The following is a 27,054-nucleotide window of genomic DNA, read 5'->3' on the forward strand; positions in this document are numbered from 1 at the left end:
TGGTGCTTCACATGCAGTGCAATGCGACAATGAGTGTACTATCCCATAGATGGGGCATTAAATTGGGTGTCACATCTGCCATCACTCGCTGGTGGCGACATTGAAGGAGTATGCCATTATGTGCCATCACCCTGGCCGAGTTCCAAACTCCTTCCTTAATGTGGAGTAGCATCGAATCAGCGGCACAGCTGTACCTTGCGAATGATACTTGATCGGTTGGCCAAGTTTGAAATTGAATTCCAGTCCAATATGCATTTGCGAAACAATATGTGAGCATCACTAAGAAGGAGGACTTGTCAACGAAGTGAAGTCTTGCAGCAGAAATCACTCAAGGTGATTACATGATGAACATGCTGCTAAAGTATATTCTCTTGACACACACAATGCTGTGCTTAAAGAACTACCTCAGAGTATATTTTCTTTAATCTCTGCACGTCTATCATGGAAAAAAACAACGCCCGATCGATCCAATAACAATAAAGATGTTAAAAAGTATTTCACACTCGATGATATATGAGCTAACATCATCGAGTTGGCTCATCACCCTTTGAACCCTGAGCTGCTTGGACTTTCGGCTCGCCCACCCTGGGCTCCATGGAGAAAAATCCAGCTGCTCGGGTATATGAAGGTTTGAATAGCAGCTGGCAAACCAGCTGCTCGGGTATGTTATGTGAATGTTTGAATAGCAGCAGGTAAACCGGCTTCTCGATTATATGGAGGTTTAAGTAGTGGCCGATAAATCAGCTGCTCGGGTATATGGAGGTTTAAATAGTGGCCGGTAAACCGGTTGCTTGGGTATATGGAGGTTGAAATAATGGCCGGTAAACTGGCTGCTCGGGTATATGGAGGTTTAAATAGTGGCCGGTAAACTGGCTGCTCGGGTATATGGAGGTTTAAATAGTGGCCGGTAAACTGTCTGCTCGGGTATATGGAGGTTTAAATAGTGGCCGGTAAACCGGTTGCTCGGGTATATGGAAGTTTAAATAGCGGCTGGTAAACCGGCTGCTCTTTTATGTGGAGGTTTCAATAGTGGCTGATAAACCAGCTGCTCGGGTATATGGAGGTTTGAATAGTGGCTGGTAAACCAGCTGCACATGTATCTGGAGGTTTGAATAGTGGCCGATAAACCAGCTGCTCGGGTCTATGGAGGTTTCAATAGCAGCTGGCAAACCAGCTGCTCGGGTATGTTATGTGAATGTTTGAATAGCAGCAGGTAAACCGGCTTCTCGATTATATGGAGGTTTAAGTAGTGGCCGATAAATCAGCTGCTCGGGTATATGGAGGTTTAAATAGTGGCCGGTAAACCGGTTGCTTGGGTATATGGAGGTTTAAATAATGGCCGGTAAACTGGCTGCTCGGGTATATGGAGGTTTAAATAGTGGCCGGTAAACTGGCTGCTCGGGTATATGGAGGTTTAAATAGTGGCCGGTAAACTGGCTGCTCGGGTATATGGAGGTTTAAATAGTGGCCGGTAAACCGGTTGCTCGGGTATATGGAAGTTTAAATAGCGGCTGGTAAACCGGCTGCTCTTTTATGTGGAGGTTTCAATAGTGGCTGATAAACCAGCTGCTCGGGTATATGGAGGTTTGAATAGTGGCTGGTAAACCAGCTGCACATGTATCTGGAGGTTTGAATAGTGGCTGATAAACCAGCTGCTCGCGTATATGGAGGTTTGAATAGTGGCTGGTAAACCAGCTGCACATGTATCTGGAGGTTTGAATAGTGGCTGATAAACCAGCTGCTCGGGTATATGGAGGTTTGAATAGTGGCTGGTAAACCAGCTGCACATGTATCTGGAGGTTTGAATAGTGGCTGATAAACCAGCTGCTCGCGTATATGGAGGTTTGAATAGTGGCAGGTAAACTGGCTGCTCGGGTATATGGAGGTTTAAATAGTGGCCGGTAAACTGGCTGCTCGGGTATATGGAAGTTTAAATAGTGGCCGGTTAACCGGTTGCTCGGGTATATGGAGGTTTAAATAGTGGCCGGTAAACCGGTTGCTCGGGTATATGGAGGTTTAAATAGTGGCCGGTAAACCGGTTGCTCGGGTATATGGAGGTTTAAATAGTGGCCGGTAAACTGGCTGCTCGGGTATATGGAGGTTTAAATAGTGGCCGGTAAACTGGCTGCTCGGGTATATGGAGGTTTAAATAGTGGCCGGTAAACCGGTTGCTCGGGTATATGGAAGTTTAAATAGCGGCTGGTAAACCGGCTGCTCTTTTATGTGGAGGTTTCAATAGTGGCTGATAAACCAGCTGCTCGGGTATATGGAGGTTTGAATAGTGGCTGGTAAACCAGCTGCACATGTATCTGGAGGTTTGAATAGTGGCTGATAAACCAGCTGCTCGGGTATATGGAGGTTTGAATAGTGGCTGGTAAACCAGCTGCACATGTATCTGGAGGTTTGAATAGTGGCTGATAAACCAGCTGCTCGCGTATATGGAGGTTTGAATAGTGGCTGGTAAACCAGCTGCACATGTATCTGGAGGTTTGAATAGTGGCTGATAAACCAGCTGCTCGGGTATATGGAGGTTTGAATAGTGGCTGGTAAACCAGCTGCACATGTATCTGGAGGTTTGAATAGTGGCTGATAAACCAGCTGCTCGCGTATATGGAGTTTGAATAGTGGCCGGTAAACTGGCTGCTCGGGTATATGGAGGTTTAAATAGTGGCCGGTAAACTGGCTGCTCGGGTATATGGAAGTTTAAATAGTGGCCGGTTAACCGGTTGCTCGGGTATATGGAGGTTTAAATAGTGGCCGGTAAACCGGTTGCTCGGGTATATGGAGGTTTAAATAGTGGCCGGTAAACCGGTTGCTCGGGTATATGGAGATTTAAATAGTGGCCGGTAAACTGGCTGCTCGGGTATATGGAGGTTTAAATAGTGGCCGGTAAACTGGCTGCTCGGGTATATGGAGGTTTAAATAGTGGCCGGTAAACCGGTTGCTCGGGTATATGGAAGTTTAAATAGCGGCTGGTAAACCGGCTGCTCTTTTATGTGGAGGTTTCAATAGTGGCTGATAAACCAGCTGCTCGGGTATATGGAGGTTTGAATAGTGGCTGGTAAACCAGCTGCACATGTATCTGGAGGTTTGAATAGTGGCTGATAAACCAGCTGCTCGCGTATATGGAGGTTTGAATAGTGGCTGATAAACCGGCTGCTTGGGTATGTTATGTGAATGTTTGAATAGCAGCCAGTAAACCAGCTGCTCAGGTGTATGGAGGTTTCAATAGCAGCTGGTAAACCAGCTGCTCGGGTATGTTATGTGAATGTTTGAATATCAGCCAGTAAACCGGCTTCGCGATTATATGGAGGTTTAAATAGTGGCCGATAAACCAGCAGTTCTGGAGTATGGAGGTTTCAATAGCAGCTGGTAAACCAGCTGCTCGGGTATGTTATGTGAATGTTTGAATGGCAGCCAGCAAACCAGCTGCTCGGGTCTGTTACGTGAATGTTTGAATAGCAGCCGGTAAACCAAATGCTCGGGTATATGGAGGTTTGAATAGCGGCCGATAAACCAGCTGCTCGGGTGTATGGAGGTTTCAATAGCAGCTGGTAAACCAGCTGCTCGGGTATGTTATGTGAATGTTTGAATAGCAGCAGGTAAACCGGCTTCTCTATTATATGGAGGTTTAAATAGTGGCCGATAAAGCAGCTGCTCGGGTATATGGAGGTTTAAATAGTGGCCGGTAAACTGGTTGCTTGGGTATATGGAGGTTTGAATAGTGGCCGGTAAACTGGCTGCTCGGGTATATGGAGGTTTAAATAGTGGCCGGTAAACTGGCTGCTCGGGTATATGGAGGTTTAAATAGTGGCCGGTAAACCGGTTGCTTAGGTATATGGGGGTTTAAATAGTGGCCGGTAAACTGGCTGCTCGGGTATATGGAGGTTTAAATAGTGGCCGGTAAACCGGCTGCTCGGGTATATGGAGGTTTAATTCGCGGCCGGTAAACTGGCTGTTAGTGTATATGGAGGTTTAAATAGTGGCCGGTAAACCGGCTGCTCGGGTATATGGAAGTTTAAATAGCGGCCGGTAATCCGGTCCGGGTGTATGGTGATTTAATTAGCGGCTGTTAAGGGGCTGTCACACCTTGACGTTTTAGCTAGCGTATGGCAAGGTATCAAAATGTATGCAAAACGCTGGCGTACGCTGAATTATTGATGTTTTTTCCCAGTTTTGGACGTATTCATAACGAGTTGGACGCATGCATAACGTATTAGGCCTTAGTCACATTTCCTCTACGGCGACGATACGGTGGCTGTACGGCCTTTGAATTGACAGAAACGTGCGGCGGCAGCAGAGTTTCTGCGGTGGCCTCAGGGTGGCCCAACGCCGTTTGGCTATCTTTTAAAGGCCGTAGGGGTCGCCGTGGAATTATAACGCGGAGTTATAACTTTTTTCATTTCTACGTTGGCCGTAGCAATTCAACATGCCGTAGTTGTGATGTAGTTGTGTTCCACGTCAACCGTACGTAGGGCGTACGGTGGGTTTGCGTTTTTCGTGCGGCTGCCGAAGCCTCTCATCAATGAAAAATGAATTTTGCCCTAAAAACCAAACACATTTTTAAAAACCGAACACAACGAAGTGTTCATGTTTGTTCACACGTCTCCCTCACCTGTGTGAGCCGCATCTTCGCGCTTTGTTCATTCAGTTCGTCAGTGGAAGTCCTCGTGAAAGCATCTCTCGTGTGTCGATCGCTACTTTACCTCGTGTTTTCACCTTGATTTGTGGTGGTTTTTTTTTGTTTTTTTTACTCATCTTGTGTTTGAACTAATAACAAAAAAGCAATCCGATCACGTGGTGTGACGGACTGTCGGGCAAGGATTTAATTTCACAGAAAAACCGGTTGTAATTTGGAATATCCATGATTACCTCAGCCCGATGCGTTTGATGAAAGTGATTGTGGTTCTGGGGGCCGCATTGGCCCTATGGCCGCCGCAGGGACGCCCTAAGGTCACCGTGCGATATCAAATCAAAGACCGTACAGCACCCCCACTTTTTCGGGTCCACAATCTCTAAATACGCCGTGCGGCTCCCCGAAAAAAAAAAAGTGACAGCTACATTGTGTAACCGTGGAAATACTCCGGCCGCCGTATAATTGCTCATGGCCGTAGATTTTGGAGACCCCACGGCCGCAGTGGCAAATGTGACTTAGGCCTAAGTAACGTACACAGAACGTTTCAATCACATATAGATAACTTATACCAACGAATGCTGAGCGTGTTTTCGGCGTTCACAACCTATGCCCAATGATAGTCTAACTTATGCATTGCGCGGCAGCGTATCGTCGACGATCACGTGGCGTAGGCTATTCATAGGCTGCGGCTCGACGATTCAAATCATAACCGCACTAGAAATCGAAGTGTCAACATCACCGTCATACCAAAGAAAAAAAAAAACCATGGAGTCTGGAACACTGACGCTAACCATTACCTCGACGTGTTTCGACTTATGAGTAACTTACAAGTAACGTGTGTCGACGCGTGTCAACGATCGCTAAACGTGCCTACAACTTATGGCCAGCGTATGCGGAACGTGTGAGTCATACGCCGGCACACGTCGAAAAATTTCAAGCATGGAAAATTTGTCGACGAGCTCGGCGTACTACGACGTATGCCAGTGTGCTCTTAACGTATACAAAACTTATCCATACATATTCGACGTGTGCCAGCGTTTTAGACAAATTTTTCATACGTCGGCATACACTGGCTAAATCGTCAAGGTGTGACAGGGCCTTTAAAACGGCCGGCCAGGTATATGGAGGTTTGAACATCCTGAGAAAAGAGATGTTTGACTTTGAATGCTTCCAATTTTTTTGGTAGTTCCCCCCCCCCACCCCCGGTCGACTGCCAGGGCCAACCTGTGCCCCCAACCCGAAAGACATTGGTGTCCATGTTACTAAATGGGACGAATTTGAAGGAACAAGACAAAACAGACTCTCAAGGTTGTTTGTCCATATCTCAGATGATTCTCTTTCATGCAAAGCTTCGGTCAACTTCCAGCCTGAAGTGTCACTCTCAGGATCATGAGCCTCCTCTTCCATTGCATGTAGGTTTGGACAATCACACAATAATCAGAAGCAAACTAATCATAAACCAGCTTTTTAAGCTTAAAATAAGTGCCAGCTTCAAACATGGTGTTGAGGTGGAGACCTGGCGAACTGCATCTTTGTGTGAGCGCTTTCAGAATTATGGATTAGTGTGTCTTGTCCAATTGCTGAATGGGCTTTTCACCGTAGGTGCATTGGATAATATTGATCACAACCCCTCATCTACAACGTCACAGGGATCATTTCCTGGCACTGACATCAGTTTATTCCAGTTTCCCATGACATCTTGTGCAGGCACTTGTCACAAACCCATTAACGTACCACCCGAGTCCAGTTGCAAGAAGCTTTGTTTTCCAGGCAACTATACTGTTGTCCCTCCAGTGTCATGCAAAGTAAAGGAATGATCTGTGCCAGAGACTCATATGGCAGATATTTGGTGTCATCTTGAAGGAGCCCTTGCTGTTGAAGAATGCTGGGCAGAAGAACCAGTTGGCCTCCTTGAAAAAGATAAACTTGAGAAGGAAGATTACATCGCATGGGCGGCTTTTCTGTTTTCATGAAGCACAACAACCCGCATCTAAAGATCCTGCTGGACTAAACGGAAACGTTGCCGCTTTTATATGAGGAAGTGTCAACGGTATCCATGGTAAAGCATGGCATGGATATTCAAAGACAGATAAGGAATCATCTCAACCTGGGATAAATACCTGTGACAGCATTTGATCAGCTTGTCTATGCTCTGGCCAAGTATGTCCAATGGAAATGATATAGTCCAATTGTACAACCGATATACTGTTCCCAATAAATACTACACCTACAAGGTGCAATCTATATATTGACCAAAGAAATATCAATGACCAAAGAATGAATTTTTACCCACAATTTCCTTGGTTTATAAGTGGATTTAGACCTCATGTGCCCCTTTTGGGCCACAGGGGCTCCCTATTGCTCCAATTTTGGGCACCCCTTCTGAAATTGTTCAGTAGGGGAGAGTGGGGCAAGATGATCCCTGGGGCATGATGATCACCCCCCTCTCATGACTCCAATAAAGCTCGCATTGGACAGCGGCACCACTCAACGATAGATCGATTAACTACAATTCCACTGTGGAAGGCGCATGACGAGAAAAAACGCTGCGTTCGTTTTATCAGAAAAACATCATTTTCCTCCTGAAAAATAAAATTTTCGAATCATCGGTGAGTACGTATTATCTCATGAATAAGTGTAGTAGGAATGGTATCTGTATATAGGTAGATACGTAGCTTATATGCCCATATTGCATGTATGTTTTGCCTAGCTCATTGCTGTAATTTATGAATGCCAGACGATTTTGTAAAAATGGTGGCGGTTGGGCAGGATGAACACTTGGTTGTGGAGCAAGTTGATCAGGTGATCAGATAACAATAACGATATTATTGAAGGAGACTTTGTAATTACAAAAATAGATGGGAAAAAGCACGATCAATTATGTACATAGCGCGTGTAGAGGCAATTTACGACGATGGATATGAGGGAGTCTTTCTCCGCAAAGTACCTTCTCATATGAACTTCGATCGACCTACGTTCATCGTGGACGAGACAGATTGTGGGACTTTTTCCAAGGAGGACAATGGTTAAAAAACTACCTCCACCCGAATTTTTAAAGGGAAGCCAGAGAAAATCAAAGCAACTGGTATTCAAAATTGATCTCAGTCAGTGGAAGTTGCGAATTTAGACATTAAGACTGGAACACAAAGATAAATGACATGAAAACGGACGTTTGTATCCGGTTGTGTATGAGACAATGTTTTGGAAATATTATGTTGGTATCCCAGATGGATGTATGTAAATGAAGAATTCTTTTCGGTTCATTAAAATTCTAACACATCGCTTATTTAGACCATCCTCATGTTTCCTTAGGACCATGATCATCTTTCCCCATAGTGATGATCCACTTGCCCCAGGGGTGTGGCAAGTTGTGCATTTCGACCACAAATTTTGAATTGCCTTTTATAGACATTCAATGATCTCTAATATTCTCGAAATTGGGCAGTTACTTGGGGCGATAGATGGACTAACGAATGGCAATTGGATGGTGTTTGGCTGGCAAATAATCTGAAGGCAAAACGGACAAAACCAAAAAAGGGACCATCTTGCCCCCACTCTCCCCTATACCTCAAAGCATGACTGTGTTAAATTTGGCGCTTTAATCCAAAAAGGTCACGATTTTTTCATTAAGGTCTCTGACTACGAGAAACAAAAGGACGAATAAAGTAGAAGAGCAGCAGTAAACAATACAAGCTCCTGCTTATCAGTGGCAGTCAAAACCACTGACAGAGCTGTGCCACATGCTGTGGATTCTGTGGACTTCTGTGCTTCTGTGCAACAAATGGAAATGAGCTTTGATTGGCCCATCACCCCTTTTGATGGACCATCACTCACATCTTCCATAACCCGACACAGGCTCTCCAGTGTGCAACCTTGCTTCATTCTTTTTAATTATTTTGTGCACATAGTTGAGGCTCATGAAAGAGCTAGTACCAGTGCACTGAATGGACCAGGACGCAACAGGACAAAAGGAACAGTAGAGAGAGAGAGAGAGGGGAAAGCACCAACAGTAGAGTTGAATGCCAATACAGAGGGAGACCGAGACAAACAATGGGTGTGGGTAGGAATGAGGGACATGAAAGGATGCATGGGGTGGACAAGATGGATGCAGAAGAAAACTCCCAGGAGGGAAAACTGGAAATTTGGAAGGAAGAGGGATTCAGGTGGGGTTCAGAGGGAGCGGTTAACGAGGGTAGTAAAGATCATGGTTTTGGATTGGAGACAATCTGAGGTTATGGTGAAGAGCTGTCTTGAAGACCTGGATGTAAGAATGAGATTGAAGAGAATGTGTAAGTTGGTTCCACAGGCAGGAGAAAAGAGAAACAAATGAGTGGAGGTGAGCAGTGATTCTGGATTTTGGAAGTCCACCTGAAGAGGGTTGTTAGTGAGCCATGTTTGCCCTGCAGAAACCTGGAAAGGGGGGGGGGGGGAGGAAGGCACAGAAAGAGCAAAGAGTGCCTGACCAGAAAAAACCCATAGACTCAGTTTCATCGTGGGAGATTTCAATGATCTTGAAGACCTTGGTTTCCACGGCATTAAGTGGAGCAAAGTGTGAGGCAGGGGAGCCAGCCCAGAGGGGAAGCAATGCTGCATCAAGCTGTGGCTTGTTTGTTGACAAGAGTTCAGGTACGTCAAAGAAGGGCTTTGTATGACAGAGGATGCCGAGTCACTGGAGTTTGAATGACTTGAACTTCCTCAAGACAATTGTGAAGAAAATAGTTTGGGGTGGGTGGGTTGGTTTGCGAAACAGTCCTTTCGGAGAGAGATGGTGAGAGTGTGAGATTCCTCAAGACTGAAAGACAGATTCCAAGTGTTTGACCAGTTTGTGACTTTGTCAAGGTCTGAAGAGAGCGAAGAGGCTGCTGCTTGTCTGTCTGAAGGACGAGGGACGTCACAGCAGAGAGTGGCATCATCATTAAATAGATGAAGAGGATTATCCAGAGAATCCAGAGATTATACGGTCTTGGTATATAATCTTGGACACAAAGGTGATCCCAGGGGAGGAGACTGTTTCGCAGCACCACCTGGTTGTCTGCGATATAAGGGTGAAAGGTGCGCGGAGAATTCAGCGGGTGAAGTACCAACCGAGGATGAAGGTGTGGAGGTTGAAAGAGGCGACAGTGAAGGAAGCATTAAGAGAGAGGCTGAGTATGGTTGAAGATGATGTGGTTGAGCTTGAAAGTGGTTGGATGTCGATGAAAGATAGTCTATTGGGAGCCGTTGGTGAGGTATGTGGATGGACAAAAGGACCACTGAGGCACTCGGAAACATGGTGGTGGGGTGATGAAGTTGGAAAGACGATTGAAGAGAAGAGGAAGAAGTTCAAGGAATGGCAAAAGGCAAAGGATACGGTGGAAGAAGAGGCTGCACATGAAAGTTATAAGGAAGCCAAGAAGGCTGCAAAGAAAGAGGTTGCAAAGGCGCAGGAGGCCCATAGGAAAATGTTCGGAGAACGCTTGGATTCGGAGGAGGGTAAGAGAGCGGTATTCAGGATTGCAAAGCAGATAGCGAGAGAGAGATTTGATGTGACGGGGGTGAGTTGCTTGAAGGATGAAGTGGGACAAATCGTTGTGGACTCAGATGGAATTAAAGGAAGATGGAAGAGATATATGGAAAGGCTGTTAAATGTAGAAAATGAATGGGATAGCAACATTGAGAGTAACCCGGTTTTAGGACCAGCAGAGAAGATAACCGAGAAGGAAGTTTAGGAAGCTATAAGAGCAATAAAGAGTAGAAAAGCAGGAGGGCCGACGGGAGTTGTGGGAGATATGTTGAAGGCAGCGGGAAGTTGGGGTGTGAAGAGAATGACAGAGATCTGTAATCTGGTGGTGAAAGAAGGCCGCATTCCAGTAGATTGGGAACTGAGTACCCTCGTCCCTCTGTACAAGGGGAAAGGTGACCCTCTGGACTGTGGCTCCTATAGAGCAATAAAGTTATTGGAGCATGGAATGAAGGTATTGGAAAGGGTGTTGGAGAAGAGGATAAGGAAGAAGGTAAAGATTGACGAAATGCAGTTTGGATTTATGCCAGGAAGAGGAACGACAGATGTGATTTTTTTTTGTAAGGCAGTTGCAGAAGAAGTACATGGAGAAGAGGAAGAAGTTGTTTTTTGGGTTTGTTGATCTGGAGAAAGCATTTGATAGGGTTCCACGTGAAGTTATGACATGGGCATTGAGGAAGTTAGGAGTGGAGGAATGGTTGATCAGAGTAGTGATGGCCATGTAGGAGAGAGCACACACAGCTGTAAGGACGAAGGATGGGAACAGTGATGAGTTTGAGGTGAGGGTAGGAGTGCACCAGGGGTCGGTACCAAGTCCACTTCTATTTGTAGTTGTGATGGAGGTGCTGGCTCGGAGGTAAAGGAGGGTTTACCGTGGGAGCTGCTGTATGCAGATGATCTGGTGTTGATTGCAGAGAGTATGGATGGACTGAAGGAGAAGATGAACAAGTGGAAGGAATGTATGGAGGCAAAAGGTTTGAAGGTGAATATCGGAAAGACGAAGGTGATGGCAAGTGGTAAAGCATGTGGTGAGGTGGAGAGGACTGGGAAGTGGCCATGTGCTGTGTGCAGGAAGGGTGTCGGAGTGAACTCCATTCAGTGTACAATGTGTGCTGAATGGGTTCATCGAAAATGTAGTGGGGTGAGAGGGTCATTACCCAGTGTGGCAGCTACATTCAAGTGTAAGGTGTGCATCGAGGGAGCAGCAGATGAAGGAATTGTTGAGTTGGATCTTGAAGATGGTGTGAAGCTGGAAGGGGTGAAAACATTTTTCTATCTCGGAGACATGCTGAATGGAGAAGGTGGATCAGACTCTTCGACGGTTGCTAGAGTGAGATGTGCATGGAAGAAGTTTCGGGAACTGAGTGGCGTGCTGACAAAGAGGGGAGTGTCGTTGAAGCTGAAGGGAAAGGTGTATGCTACATGTGTGAGGAGTACGATGATTTATGGGAGTGAGACATGGGTACTGAACATGGAGCAGCAACAAAGGCTGGAAGGGGTGGAAATGCGAATGGTTCGGTGGATGTGTGGAGTATCGTTGAGAGAGAGGAAGACAAATGATGACTTGCGGAAGATGATGGGAATAGAGTCTGTGATGGAGGTTGTGAAGAGAAACAGGTTGAGATGGTTGGGTCATGTGTTGAGGAAGGATGAAAGTGACTGGGTCAGAGGAGTGTTGGAAATGAGTGTAGCCGGAAGTAGAGGACGGGGAATACCGAGAAAAACTTGGCTAAAGGTGGTGGAAGAGGAAATGTGGGCAAGGGGATTAAGAAGGGGAGATGCAGAAAACAGGGTAAAGTGGAGAAGATTGTCATGGGGCCCGCAAGGCTAACCCCTGTTTTTGCATGGTAAATGGCCTTTAAGTGTGTGTGTGTATGTGTATGTGTGTGTGTGTGTGTGTGTGTGTGTGTGTGTGTGTGCGTGCGTGCGTGCGTGACCAAGTTTGAATGTAAAATGTGCATTTATGCTCTGCCCATGTTATACCTCATGCATATTTATGTTCTGCCCATGTGTTGTGTCATCTCTGCTGGAGAGGGCGAGGGCGGCTCTTCTCTGTCTGGTGGAACGGTGGTGGTTGTATGCGGAGAAAGCACTGTTTTTACCGTTGCACTTGTAGTGTTTTAAAATATAAGTAAAAGTGATTTAAACCTCGACATGTTGGTAAGCTGCCTGGAGCATTCTTTTTTTTTTTTCAAAGAATCGGGACAAGTAGGTCATTCCAGGATACTTGGTGCACTCCCTTGAAATGTTTCAACTCGGTTGATACATTTCAAGGGGGAGGTCCCTGTCAATAATCACATAAAAGATGGAACCAGTTAGGGTTATTAACCCAACTCTCCTTATAAAAGGCTCTGATGTATGCCTACTTTAATGACAACTGTTTGTTGCTTCTGAGATGCTTATGAGGACACCAATCTTGGTTATGAGCTCAAACTGGTTCCAACGTGGAAATGTTCCAAACTTGTAAGTAGAAAGTAACAGGATATAATTGAAATAAAATGAATAGTTCAACGCTGTGCCGTGCTCCTTGAATCCGGAAGAGGAAGAGCCCCAAAGAGGTTGGGGCCAAAATGAAGTGGACCAGTTAACACATAGCACCAACAGAGCAGGCTATACAAAGCATCGATTGAGCTAGCCTTCACTGTGGTTTAAGTACATGTGCAGGAAGTGACGACATTTATTGGACGGGAATAAAGGTTTCCAAAAATGCTGTGTTCAAGATAGATTTTAGGAACGTTCAAGACCGATGTCGTTTCTTGATCTCACTGCAGCTTATGCCATATTGATTGGCTATTGAAGCTGTCTGGAGTACAACTTCACTGGGTAACTGAGTTACTGTTAAAATAGTTTACTTGTGTGTAAAGGGTGACCAAACCAAATTGATGCTACAAGACTGTGGTTCAGTTCTTGCCTAAAACTCCTCAAACCTGTAGTCAAGTCCCGTGCCATTGACAATGACGTGTTTGTTCATCTATGTCGACAATATCTGCTGCAGCATGCATTCAAGGGGTTTCACAAACAATGAAGGTATCCTCAATGCAAAGTGAACGGCCACAGTGGCAGAATACTGTTGAATGTCAATTTAAGTTGACGGCTCAATTGAAGCCTGGAACGGCATAAAACCAGATACAAATCAGTCTTGGCTTGGTGTAACGCTTGAACATATCTTGCAGTTAACGGTTCCAGCACTTTGTTAGTAAATATATGGGCATTGTGCTTTAGTGGGTTCACATTCATCTGATAGAAAGCTGGTGCAGACACAGCTGATCTCAATACGAGGTTGGCCTGAGGGATGCTGCAATCTATACCCTTACCCTGATGGCCTGTTATCAGCAATATTGTTTCTCCAAGCATTTGTTGTGAGGCTGTTGCAGCCATGATGGGAAGGAAGCAAGGTGAACAAAAACCCCAGCTGGCCACTGAATTTGGACTTGTTCAACTCAATTAGAGCTCAGTTAAGCCTGGTGTTGGCTTAGCGGCGAGGGCGGCTGGCTTAGGATACTAGGGTCCTAAGTTTGAGCCCCATTAGCTGCTGAATTAACACTAGGTGGGGTTGACTCAGCCTGTCATCCTTCCGAGGTCGGCAAAATGAGTACCAATGCACTGGTAGAGGGGCACAGCATCAGTGGCACAGCCACGCTTTCAAGAAATGATAGCTGCCATCTGCAAGAACAGAACAGAGCTCAGGTTTCATCAATAGGAACGTTGTGGAACATTTCACATTTTGGGTGTGACTTCAATGTATGATCCAACTGGCAGCAGGAGTAGACTCATCAGGAATGGTCAATGTTCCCAGTCGTCTTCAACCTGAGCTCATTTTACCATGAAGACAAAGGTCAATCCTGAACTGCCTTTGAACTGGGCAGGATCAGTGTGTTGCCAGAAGATTCAGGTTGAGTTTCAGAAACAACCCATCATGCAGCAGCAGCAGCAGCAGCAGAGCAATGCAGACAATGATGCACATCCTTGAGGACTATCCTGTGACTCGGTTGAAAGGGGTTTTTTTGTAAGGCTTTACCAATGGCTTCCTACCAGTAGTAAAGCTGTGGACAGGTTGGACAATATGTACAGCCAAGCATTCATAAAGCACAATAAGTGAATTGGTTTGGTTGGACAGTGCATTAGCCAATAAAGGAAATTTTTAAAGCAAGTTATGGGGAAAACAAACAAACATTTGACTCTAATTGTGTGGCTTGGCCTCCAAGGCAAATATTTAATTTTAAAGCAACAGCATTTGAAAGACATTTGTGAGAAAATATGTATTCCACGAAAGTAAAAGCAATGCTTGGAACTTTTCATAAACTGGGGGAAGGGAACAGGAGGGAGATCATGGCGATTGAGAAATCCCTTGGGGAAAATTCAGAAGAATAATTAAAATGGGATTTTCTTCTAAAATTCAAACTTCAGCCTACTCGTGCGAAGTGTATTTTCATCGAAAAAGGCCAGTTTCAAGTTTCAATTATACCCATTCTTCTGGCCTGGCATTCTTGTTCTTTGTAAATATACAAAAGTCTGATGCAAACATATGAATCAGAAGAAGAGTTTTGATTCCAGCCCGGCCTACAGAAAGTCTGAACAAAGTACTCTGTCTCTTACCTTTGACAGCAGGATGGACAGTTTTGAATCAGCAGCAGCAGGCTGCTCACCTTGTGATGCATCCTCTGAACCATCACCGGCTTTCCGCTGGGCATGTGCTGCTTGTTGTCTCAGCATGAGCAACTGAAAACGGGAAAGAGAGGTGGAAACAAACACAAACACACACAAAAAAAAAACCAGCAAAAGTTAATAGCATCCACATCATAAAATAATACACAACATGCTTCCGAGTTAGACACATGGGGGGGGGGGGGGGGAAAAAAATATATATATGTGACAGTTCTACAAAACCGTCACTCCCCAAGGCAATGGCGCGCAACATATAGCGGTTCCCGAGATAGTTATTTCGTTATTGAATATGCAAAGCAAAAATGTGAAGCAAAAAAACCCGTGAATATGCAAAGCACTGGGCAGCAAATATCGAAGCAGGTCACATTTTATCAACCGCGAATATGCAGGGTTAATAAATAGTAATCCACAAATAGCGGGGTCTGACAGAATATATATATATATATATATATATATATATATATATATATATATATATATATATATATATATATATATATATATATATATATATATATACATACAAAAAAATTCAAACCCATATGAAAATCCACAATACATTCATTTCTTATTCTGAATTACCTGAAGCATTGGGAATATGTGCTGCATTTTATGTGACACAGGTGTACCAAATGTACCAGCTTCATAACTTGCAAGACTTTAGTTTGACACTCGGTCGATCACATGCTCCGAATGTCCTCCTCTACGCTGCGTACAGATTTGAAAACGACGGGCGAAGTTGTTGATTGTCGGCAAGTGGAACGGACCTAACTTTCTCTGTGATTGCTTGTTTCAGCTCAAAGATGCTGCTTCGGTAAACCTAATAAACAATGTCTTTGAGAAATCCTCAAACATAAAAAAAAAAATCAGTGGGCTAAGATCAGGGGAATGTGGAGACTACTCAAAGCCAAAGCGTTGGCCAATCACTCTCTCATGGGAGTGGCTTGTCAGTTGTCAACCGCTCATGGGACTCATTTGCGGTGTGAGAGGTTTCCCCATCTTGCTGAAACCATTTTTCTTCTCTTTGAAAGCTTATTTTGTGAACAAGAGCAGTCCAGAACTCATTCAGCACTTTAATGTAGTGGTAAGAGTTGACGGTGATGGCATTACCGTCTCCATTATCGAACGAGAACGGTCCGATGATGCCATGCTTGATGATTGCACACAGGGCCGTGCACTTAACTGAATTCAAAGGTCTCTGGCGAACCTTTTCATGCAGTACTGTGCCCCAGTAGACATTGTTGCTTGAGTAGACCTGGCCGTTAAGCAAAGAATGAGCCTCGTTGCAGAACCAAATGTTGAGAAAACAAGGCCGCGCTTCAATTTTCTCAACAAACCACTGAGCCATTTTCAGCCACTTGTTTTTGTCTGGGTCATTGAGTTTGTGTCTTGACTTGTATTCTGTATGGATAAAGTTTAATGTCATCACAGAAAATCCTCCTGAGACTTGACACTGTCATTCCAAGTTTTTGACTACGATGGCAAAGCAACTTTTTTGGACAGTTACTGTTTTTGGGAAAAAATTAAATAAAAAAAACATAATAATAATAATAATAATGATAACTAGAAGGGGACTCAATAGAACACATACCTCTGCCATGTAGTGCCTGATCCATGAGAACATATCGGGCCCAATACATTTTTGAAATATCATGCCACCCAGTACTACATCGTTTTTGGTCCAATCTCTCAATGGTGAAGAATCACTTTAGAAATGAAATAATTCTCGTATCCATATCCAGATCTGGATCTTCACCAAAATGGAATCAATTCTTCCTTGTCGCACACCCAACCTGTCCACCAAGTTTCATTGAAATCCGCCTCCTACTTTTTGAGATATCGTGCTATATATTAGTTTAGTCCAATCTCTCAATGGTGAAGAATCACTGAAAAAATTATCAGATCCGGATCCGGATCTTCACCAACATTGAATCAATTCTTCCTTGTCGCACACCCAACCTGTCCACCAAGTTTCATTGAAATCCGCCCCCTACTTTTTGAGATATCGTGCTATATATTAGTTTAGTCCAATCTCTCAATGGTGAAGAATCACTTAAAAAATTATCAGATCCAGATCCGGATCTTCACCAACATTGAATCAATTCTTCCTTGTCACACACCCAACGTGTCCACAAAGTTTCATCCGAATCCACCCACTACTTTTTGAGATATCGTGCTATGTATCGTTTTTGGTGCTATCTCTCAATGGTGAAGAATCACTTTAAAAATTCCAGTCGTTGGATCCGGATCCAAATCTTCACCAAAATCTAACCAGTTCGTCCTTGTCACACACACAACCTGTGCACAAAATTTCATCCAAATCCATCCAAACTTTTTGAGATATCCTGTACACAGACAAACAGAAAGACAGACAGACAGAAAGGGGTGAAAACATAACCTCCTTCACCTTCGGTGGCGGAAGTAATCACAAAATTTGGTTTGTGTGCAGTTTCTCCACATGTGCCCATGTACCCATCCATGCAAACACCAACATGCGACACTGGTTATCGCCGCACAGAGGGCAGGATGTCCCAGGAATGCTTTTTTGTTCTTGCCCCGTAGATTAGTCATCGTAGCAAAGATTGGTATTCTCATCAGCAAAGCGATGGGTCTTACATATATGCTAATCTATATAATATACGAGTGTCTGTCTCCAAACTACTCCCTCAGTTGTGTGGCTAGTCCCACCAAATTTTCTGGGGAACCTTTTGGGGTACCAGCGGGTGTCCTCAGGTGAGTGGGAGGTTTTATGAATTTCTCAATGCAGTTATGATTTTGAGTTTCCACCTGTACGAAACTGTGTTCTTTCCACATGTGAACATATTCATGGGTTCAGCAATCGCAGTTATGCCATTTACTGCATGTGGAAACATTCGCTGGTTCGGTAACATCCAAATACAATTGTGATTTTGAGTTTCCATCTGGACGACGCTGCTTTTTCTCGATCCTAACATGGGTGGGAGGTTTCATACATTTCTCAATAAAATTATGATTTTAACTTTCCACCCGTACGAAGCCGATCTCTCTCTCTCTCTCTCTCTCTCCGCATGTAAATCATTCACTGGTGCAGCATTTTCACAGTTTCGTCATTTACCGTATCTGGAAACATTCGCTGGTTCTATAAACCATCGTCATTATTATCAGCTTCATCATGCCCAACAAATTTTATGTGCAGATTTTGGGGTCCCTGTATGTCACGCCCGGATTAACGGAGACCAAGGAGCACGGGCTGTTCCTTCATCTTGGGGGGGAAGGCTTCAAAATTTACCTTTAGTCACCCATTTACTTTTATTCATAATTTATCAGCTAACTGCCATGCCGGAAGAGTATGTTAGCATCCTTAAACTCGCGATATTTCCTGGAAATACCTTCGTATTTCAGCCATATCTGCATACGTGATAACTGGTTGGCCTCTGAGCATGCAATGCATTGGGTAAATGTAAAAGTGAAGTATTTCCTCACCGTAGGTTGTAATTATTACCTATTGGGTGGTTGCTAGACTATGTTATTCTCAGGTTTTCCATCTGTCTGAATGTCTGTCTGTTTGTTTGTACGTAATGGACAGCTCTAGAGGCCAGAGGAGTCAACCGATTTTGATGAAACTTGACTGGTAGGTTCATACCAGGATCTAGTTGTATGCTTTTGAGCACCGTTGCTATGGATGCCACCGTTGCCTAGCAACGGGACTTTGAAATTTTTGTAAAAAATTCGAAAAATATTTATATATCTTTTTCGAAAATCAAAAATCGGCTTCCGCGCTTTTATGCGCACTATAATCAACCTTTGTCAAAAACTTTTCAGCCGGATCCGTCAAAAACTGTATGACTAGTATGCAATTATATAGCGACCACCCATGTCGCCTACCGGCTTGTTAGCATTATTACTCATTAATTATTAATCACTTATTAGCAATTATTACCGTGAAGGTTGTGGAGGACTGAAGATCCATTCACAAAACAACTTCACTCTCCCACTTCTCTTGTCTTCCCCAATCTTGCAAGAGTTCCCTCGTTCCTAATCCCCACCCCCCCGCCCCTTCCCCATTTTCAGTTTTCACCGATTCCCTCACAACTCAGTCTGGTCTCCTGCTCTCAGTGATTCACTGAATCACTGGAAGTGTACCAAGACACTTCTGGTGAGGGTGGAGAGCACAACTATGGTGAGCAGCAGCCCTTATAATATAAGAAAGTGCAAAATATCTGATAGCCTGGCTTGGTGGACAGGTCGTTTGGGACAACCGACTTTCGGACAACGTCAGCCCCGACGTTATTTTGTCCGGCAGGCCAAAGTCGGCCCACCGTCGGCTGGTGACATCATCGCTTTTACAAGCAATTTCAAACATTGGCCCAACATTGGCAAATAGACGTCGTTTTTACAACCAATTGCATTTACTTTTACAATCAACATATACAAACTATTATGTCGTTCAGCTGTAATGTGTACATTTTGTTAATAAACAAGGATTTATTTATTTTTGTATTTGGATCTCGAGATTTCATCATAAATTATTATTGTTTGATTGTGGAATTATTTCCCAGTTTGCTGTCATGAAATCCTGGAGAGACAGTTTTTAACTACAAATGGATGAGCGGCTCACAGAAGGGAACACCTTCCTCGTCCCAAAATCAGAAGAAACCCAACTACCTCTCAAATATCATCCAATAACATGTCTACAAACAACACACAAACTTCTGATAGGATTTATCAAAGAAATGATGTACCACCGCAATGGGGTACAACACTTATTGATGCAAGACATTTCAGCTTTTCATTTTTCATTAATGTGCAAAAATTTCGAAAAACATGTTTTCACTTTGTCATTATGGGGTATTTTGTGAAGATCGGTGGAAAAGAGCAATCGACCATCAAATTTTGACCCAAACAGTTCGGATCAAAGCTGAAGCTTCATCGTAGTGACGCGCATTGCTGCTCCACGTACACGGTGCAATTGACAGCAGCGCATTCAATGGGAAACATGACATCACAACTGGAGAGTGACCTGTAGATGCCATGTTCTCAACAACAGCGCATCAACGTTCCACCTTGACTTCGATAATGGACATGCTGGAGTATGAAGATATGATTTATTGAAGCTTTGTAAATGAGGAGAGTGATTTGCAATTGTACCACGAGGCAGCATAATCCGTTTAGTGGAGGCAGCATAATCAGTTTAATGGGGGGCACTCTGACAGTATGGGCTGGCATTCAAGTTGGTGAAACAATTGATCTTGTCATCATGTGAAGGTGTGCAATGATTCATCTCAGACACAGGGTTGAAATCATGATGCCTATTGTCATCCCTCTGGTCCAAACTACATATTTATAGGTGGCAACAGCCATCCATGCACAAATTGCCAAAGCTACACTTCAGAACAACATCACTTGCAAGCTTTTATTTGGGGTCAACGGTGGTCACATTATTAAAGCCATTCCTGCCAAAGTAAACTTGTCTGTGATAATTTGTAGATTAGGGTCACTGCCAATTTGCATGCTCATTTCAGACAACTGTTTAGTTTTCGCATAAACTTAACTTTGCCTTTAAACTCATGACAACATATTTGTTTATGGAGTTTACAGGTTAATGTACTGACCGACCACTTCAACCAGAATATTGAGCACCATTTGAACATTCCATGAAACAACTAGAAAGGCACTTGGTAGAGCAAATACCTCCGCCATGTAATTATTGATCCACAAGAACATATCGGGCCCAATACATTAAAATATCATGCTACACATCATTATTGGCTCTATCTATATATAAAGTTGAAAGTGTGTCTGTCTGTGTGTCTGTGTGTGTTTCTCTGTGACCTATGCACGCGAAAAGTACTGGACTGATCCTCACCAAACTTCACATGCTGACAGAACATGTACCCGGGAGTGTCCCGATGTAAAGGAATTGTACTTCTGACTTCCGGTTTCCGAATTATGACGTCATCACCTGATTGCGTAACGTTAGTTTTTCAAGTTCAGCCGATTGACATGGGGCCAACGCCATTTGCAATAGAATGAAAAAAATAATGCTGCAGTCAATTGAAGACAATGACTTCCGACTTCCCAGTTTCCGAATCATGACGTCATCACCTGATTGCATAACGTTAATTTTTCAAGTTCAGCCGATTGACATGGGACCAACGGAATTTGCTAGAGAATGAGAATGAATTAAGTCGCAAATGACATGAAACCAGCCTCACATTGTTGAGGCATTATGGTTTTTTATCTGATGCGGCAATAAATCTTAACATTTTTGAACTCGAGTCTTCTGCATATAAAACATGGTGGGGAAAATATAATATTATAGTGGTGATGAAAAAAAATAATAATGGTGGCAGCCTCTACAATTTTACAATTAACTGTGACATATACTCCTTCAGACCCACCGTCATCCACGGGATTCCTGTGCGGAGCACGGGTATCCCTGTTGGTCTCTCAATAATGAAGAATCACTTTTTCCCCTATCTATCTCTCAATCACAATAATGAAGAAGAATGAAGAGAAATTAATTTTTTTTGTATGCAGATCCGGATTCGGATCTTCACCGAAACTGAATCAATTTGTCGTGTCCACCAAGTTTCGTCCGAATCCGTCCACAACTTTTTGAGATATCATGCTATATATCATTTTTGGCCCGATCTCTCAATGGTGAAGAATCACTTAAAAAATTCTAGTGTTCGGATCCGGATCCTGATCTTCACCAAAATCGAATCAGTGTGTCCTTGTCACACACCGAACCCGTCCACAACTTTTTGAGATATCCTGCCCACAAACCGACAGACAGGGATGAAAACATAACCTCCTTCCACCTTCGGTGGTTGGAGGTAAAAAAAAAAAAACCCTCAAGTTTTGGTGCTTAATATTTTGCGAGGAACATAAGTTTGCCTTAGTTGCAGTGCAGCAGGAGAGAATGCATTTCGGAGTGTGCTGTTGTACGCTTGTTTTTCTTTCAAAGACTGCGTCTAAGCTGGAGAGTGCGAAAGTCCTCTAAGTTGTTGCTTGGTATCACCTCTTAACTAAGCTGGTTACCAAATCACAGAATAAATATTCAAGAATGATCATTACTTCTAACGTACACTATAAAGCCAGCAATAAAAGTATAAATCAAGAGGGAAGAAGTAAAATTGCAATGGGAATGGAAGATTTTTTTTTTTTAAGTGGATAATTCAGTCCTCGTGGAACTCTAGTAGGTTATTTCATTTTTTAAAATTATTTATCTCATTTTGATGTACACTCATTTTTACTTTCATGCTTCTTTTTAGCTCTCTTCTACTGGTCTTCGACCGTCCGTTTTGCCAGTTGTGTCCAATTGTTGAGTTTCATCTTTGCAGGAAAAATAAGTTTAGGGGTTAGCGGAAAAAGAAAAAAAAATAAGCAAAAGATGCTTCAAATTAATCCAAACCTCTGGGGAAATTAGATATATATTTTTTAATCAGACAAAGAAAAAAACATTACATCCGAGTGGTGTATAAGCAACAGACCACTGCCTCGATCAATCTCACATTTTCTTTCTTTGCCATTATGAAATATGTAACCTCCCATTTTGAGCTCTTTCAACCAGAGCAAGAATAAAAGGCTGCAGTTTTTTTTCTTTTTTTAATATCGTGGTATATTTTTAACTACGGACTTCTGATAATAATGTAATACAGCACACAGAAAGGCTCATTTGGCTTTCCTTTCGACACATAAACCTTGCAAAAATCAAAACGTAATTGCATGCCTGACCTTGCAGGGGTGAAAGAGACAGATGCAGCTCATCAATTCACCATGCAATTTTCAATGGAAGCTATTAACAAATTAAGGAGCCAAAAATATGGTAATAGTATAAAAGGTATGACTAATATAAAGGGTGCACATAAAAAGGAGTGGGGGAATCATTTAGTGGCTTCGATACATATATCCATCCATCCAATGGGACCAGACTCTGTGCAGAGCGTTGGTGCTGCCGAAGCAGTCTCCTTGGCTATTGGGTACAATCCTGGACGGGTCGCCACTCCGACGCAGGATACCAGCAAGCTGGCACTCATCTTGCCAACCTCGGAAGGATGACAGGCAGAGTCAACCCCACCTGGTATTAATTCAACAGCCGAATGGGATTTGAACTCAGGATTCTAGGATCCCAAGCCCACTTTCAAACTGCGTGCCAGAAACAACAACCACACAGGCCGTTCCTTCGCTCTCGCGTGCCCGTACGTGCGTGGCCGTACATGCAAAAAAACAACAACTTTCAAACAACCACACAGGCCGTTCCTTCGCTCTCGTAAATGACGACTGGATTGGGGCATTGTGTTTATCTATAAATGCGCATAAGAAATCGAGAAATTATTAGAATACAGTAAGTCATCACTATCCGAAAGTCCGTACGTTGTAACCCGTAATGGGGAACGCGGCTGAGGATCTCTTCCCCAACGGCCACGCCTACGCAGCAACGTGTCCTGTCATTGGTAACTAAATGGTGCCCTTTCCCCATCGGCCACACCTACGCAGTAACGTGTCCTGCCATTTGGTTTGGTAAATAAATGGCCATAACTTGGGAACCACTTGTCCGATTAATATCAAACCTTGAAAAGGCACATACTCTAGTGTAGCAGATAGTATAAAAATTGTGCAAATTATGATACAAGCTTCAAATTTGGCATTTCTGTTCTGCAGGGCTTTCTGATCAAATCTGCCTGATTGGCCATTTGAAAATCCAAGATGGCGGCCATTTTTCAAGGTGGCCGCCAAGTTAGCCTCCCGAAGTTGACTTTTTGCTTAGAATTATTTGTAGTTGTCGGATTTTCATGATCTAAGTGTGGATCTCTATGTTTTCAAGCCTGCTGGAGTGGATTTTCCTGTTTTTAAAGCCCCCTGACACACACTTTTTCTGATTTTCATACGTTTGCATGACTTAACATGTATGTAGTAGTAGCTACTTATGCGTGGGGTGTAGGGGTGTAGTGTTAGAGGTCGTACCTTTGTTTCAGCAGTAAGCCACATCCCTTGGATGGACTACTGGCACTGGTCCTCATCACTGGCCCAACTCTCATCTCTGGCTCCAAGAAGTTGCTAGTGCATGGCATCGGCCACACCCTGGTAAACCGTGTTGGTTCACGGGCTAAACTAGATGAGGGTAGCAGACAGAAGGTCTCTGCATGTGATGGAGTACATCGAGCTCCAAATTTTCGAAGTGCACGAAGTTGATGAAACAGATGTGCTGATTGAATCCAGGCCACTTACCTGTCCTTTAATCAACATTTCCAGGTCATCGCCAAGTAAGAATTTCTTGAAGGAGTGATTGTCGGGCATTACCAAGGCACATTGGTGACATCACTGCTGTGAAACTCAGCATGGGGTTCAGTGTCAGCTAAGTAGGAATTGTATGTTGGCATCATTGTTGGCATCATACTGCAACAACTTACTAGTGTCCCAAATGTTGCCTAATCAACCCCGGATCAGTTAGGCAGCCGCAACTGAATCGACAGGACGTGCCAGCGTAGGAGAGCCGAGCCAAGGATAACGGGGTTTCAGTTATCTGGATGGTGTACAGATCGCACGGGACTTATGACACTGGATGAACGATCGGACTAGGTGTAGGGCAGATGCATAAACCTAGTTGCATCCCATACAGGAAAGTGTCCATTATACATGTACAGGGTGGTAAAAGGATAAACCCTCGACCCTGAACGTCATACTGGCCATGGACGAGAGTTCTACTGGTAAATCATGGAACACTGTCTGGACCAAGTGTTGGCTATGTCAGGAGATTAAGAAAGAAGATCTAAAGTCCCCCCAGGCCAATCCTGCCAAAAGAGGAGATTATAGGTATATGAACTTGGCAAGGAATATTCCTCTGTTTCACTCACTCAATGCACGACCAATCAAGCTAGACCCTGCAAGACTTGACGAAGGTGGTGGGATAGAGGAAACCTTGAGACAAAACAAGGCACAATATCATGAGAGTTGCAGGCTTCTATTTAACAACACAAAGTTACACAGAGCTGAAAAAAGATCAATCCCTGCAGGTGCTAGTGATGAGGGCAGTAGAAGTAAGATCCCACGAAAGGTCCAAGAAGCTAAAACACAAGAATGCTTTCTTTGCAAAACCCAAAAGGGGTGAGCTTAGAGAAGCAATGACAATGAAATTGAATAAGAGAATAAACAAATGTGCAAAAACACTCAGTGATAGAAAACTCCTTGCCAAACTGAGTGTAGGAGATGTCATAGCACAAGGAGATGTCACTGGATGCTGTGTCTCCATGTTGTCATGAAGAAGCTGACACTCAAATATTTGTACACGCCAGGGATGCAACGACGGATGGTAGCAAGTCCATTATCATTTAGGGTAATGACACGGACATACTAGTCATAGCAATATCTGTACTGCCATCCTTACAGGAACTCGGTCTTGAGAACATGTGGATTGCCTTTGGCCAAGGAGCCAAGGCGCGATGGATTCCAGTCCATGAGGTAGTTTCTGCAATAGGGCCTGAGAAAGCTAGAGGGATCCCATACTTCCATGCGTTCACTGGATGTGACGTCGTGTCTGCCTTCCACGGTAAAGGGAAGAAAACTGCATGGCAGACTTGGAACGTCTTTGATGATGTTTCTGAAACATTCACCAATCTCAGCCAGCATCCAACATTGATTCGTGATCTTGACCTGCAGAGGCTGGAGAGATTTGTTGTCCTCAGATTCGTTGTATGACAGATCAAGCACAGTCGCTGGTGTGGACGGAGCAAGACTGGATCTCTTTGCCCGCAAGCAGAGGCCGTACAACTCAATTCCACCAACACAGGCAGCCCTCAGAGAACATGCAAAGCGTGCGGCCTATCAGGCTGGGATCATCTGGGGCCAGGCAACCATCTCCAGTCCAGACACGAGCAGTCCCGCTGATTGGGGATGGACACATAAAGGAGAGACGTGGCAGATATGTTGGACAACACTACCCCCTATTGCAGCCAGCTGTCAGGAACTGACCAAGTGTTCCTGTAAGAAAGGTTGCAACCAGAGATGCAAGTGCTTTCAGTCAGGGCTCCCCTGCACAGCACTCTGCAGCTGCATATGTGGACAGTAGCAGCTGGAGGAACATTCGCATGGTATGCATAACTTTGAACATTTACTAGCCAGGGCCCGGTTGCAGAAAGGCCTTAGCTTCATATGACAATCATTAAAGTGGTGCAAAATCAGAAAAAGTGTGTGTCAGGGGGCTTTAAAAACAGGAAAATCCACTCCAGCAGGCTTGAAAACATGGGGATCCACACCTAGATCATGCAAATCGGACAACTACAAATACTTCTAAGCAAAAAGTCAACTTCGGGAGGCTAACTTGGCAGCCATCTTGAAATATGGCCGCCATCTTGGATTTTCAAATGGCCAATTAGGCAGATTTGATTAGAATCCCCTGGAGAACAAATGTGCCAAATGTGATGCTTGTATCATCATTTGCACGATTCCTCTCAAAAATTGCTGTTATCTGCCCCACTACTCAGGTCCCCAGCAGTATACCTGGCAAGTTTCAATTAGATCGGACCAGTGGTTGTCGAGAAACAGCGGTCACACACACACGCACACCTGGAATTATAGATAGATAAACGAGAGTGTGCGTCAATCAGTCATGTGTCTCCTCCATAACTCCAAAACCATGAACCCTCGCAGCCCAAAACTTTGCATGCAAACTAAGGGAACGCCAAGGGAGTTGGGTATTTGGGTATATTTAAAACACCCCTTTTTTGAAGATAATTAAAAGCCTACCTTCATGAAAGCCTTAGCCTTGATCTGGCCAACTTCACCTTGTAGGGATCTTAGGAGCAATTTTGATTTGGCATAGGAAAAATGCCTTGGCTTGGAAACACGATCTACTCTCACGGAGTAATTAAAGTATGTAATTGAAATATGATTTCGGATTTGAGGATTGGATCTCGTGGACTAAATAAATGTCGAAATCTGAGGTGGAATCTGAAAATGTTCAGACATTACCAATTCTTATGTTGTTGTTCGTCTTTCGGCTGCTCCCGTTAGGGGTCGCCACAGCGGATCATCCGTTATGATCCGCATACTGATTTGGCACAGGTTTTACGCTGGATGCCCTTCCTGACGCAACCCTGGTCGCCTTTTATGACACAGGGATAAGGGTTGGGTTTCGCCATGATTCCGGGCTGCCCGACACCCTCTCATAGCACGGCCCAGCGCAGAGCTCCCGTCCTCAAGCGATCCTCCAACCCAAGCCTCCGAGTAACCGGATTACAGGCGCACGCCACTACGCCCGGTACATTACCAA

General features: G+C 44.0%; 1 protein-coding gene and 1 pseudogene across 6 annotated transcripts in view; both read right to left on the reverse strand.

Annotated features, from left to right (window-relative positions):
* The window catches only part of LOC147032991 (liprin-alpha-1-like), a 341,574-nt gene that overhangs the window by 124,096 nt on the left and 190,424 nt on the right, over window positions 1–27,054 (reverse strand). For all 6 annotated transcript variants that reach the window (XM_085871083.1, XM_085871085.1, XM_085871082.1 and 3 more), the window contains exon 5: window positions 14,733–14,855. In XM_085871083.1, the coding sequence (XP_085727209.1) occupies window positions 14,733–14,855 (123 nt within the window). The remainder of the gene's footprint in view (window positions 1–14,732; window positions 14,856–27,054) is intronic.
* LOC147032992 (signal recognition particle RNA) lies at window positions 26,904–27,044 on the reverse strand (annotated as a pseudogene).

This window comes from Eptatretus burgeri, chromosome 2, assembly GCF_056783735.1.
Source record: "Eptatretus burgeri isolate ZD-2024b chromosome 2, Ebu_testis_v1, whole genome shotgun sequence".
Classification (NCBI taxonomy): Eukaryota; Metazoa; Chordata; class Myxini; order Myxiniformes; family Myxinidae; genus Eptatretus; species Eptatretus burgeri.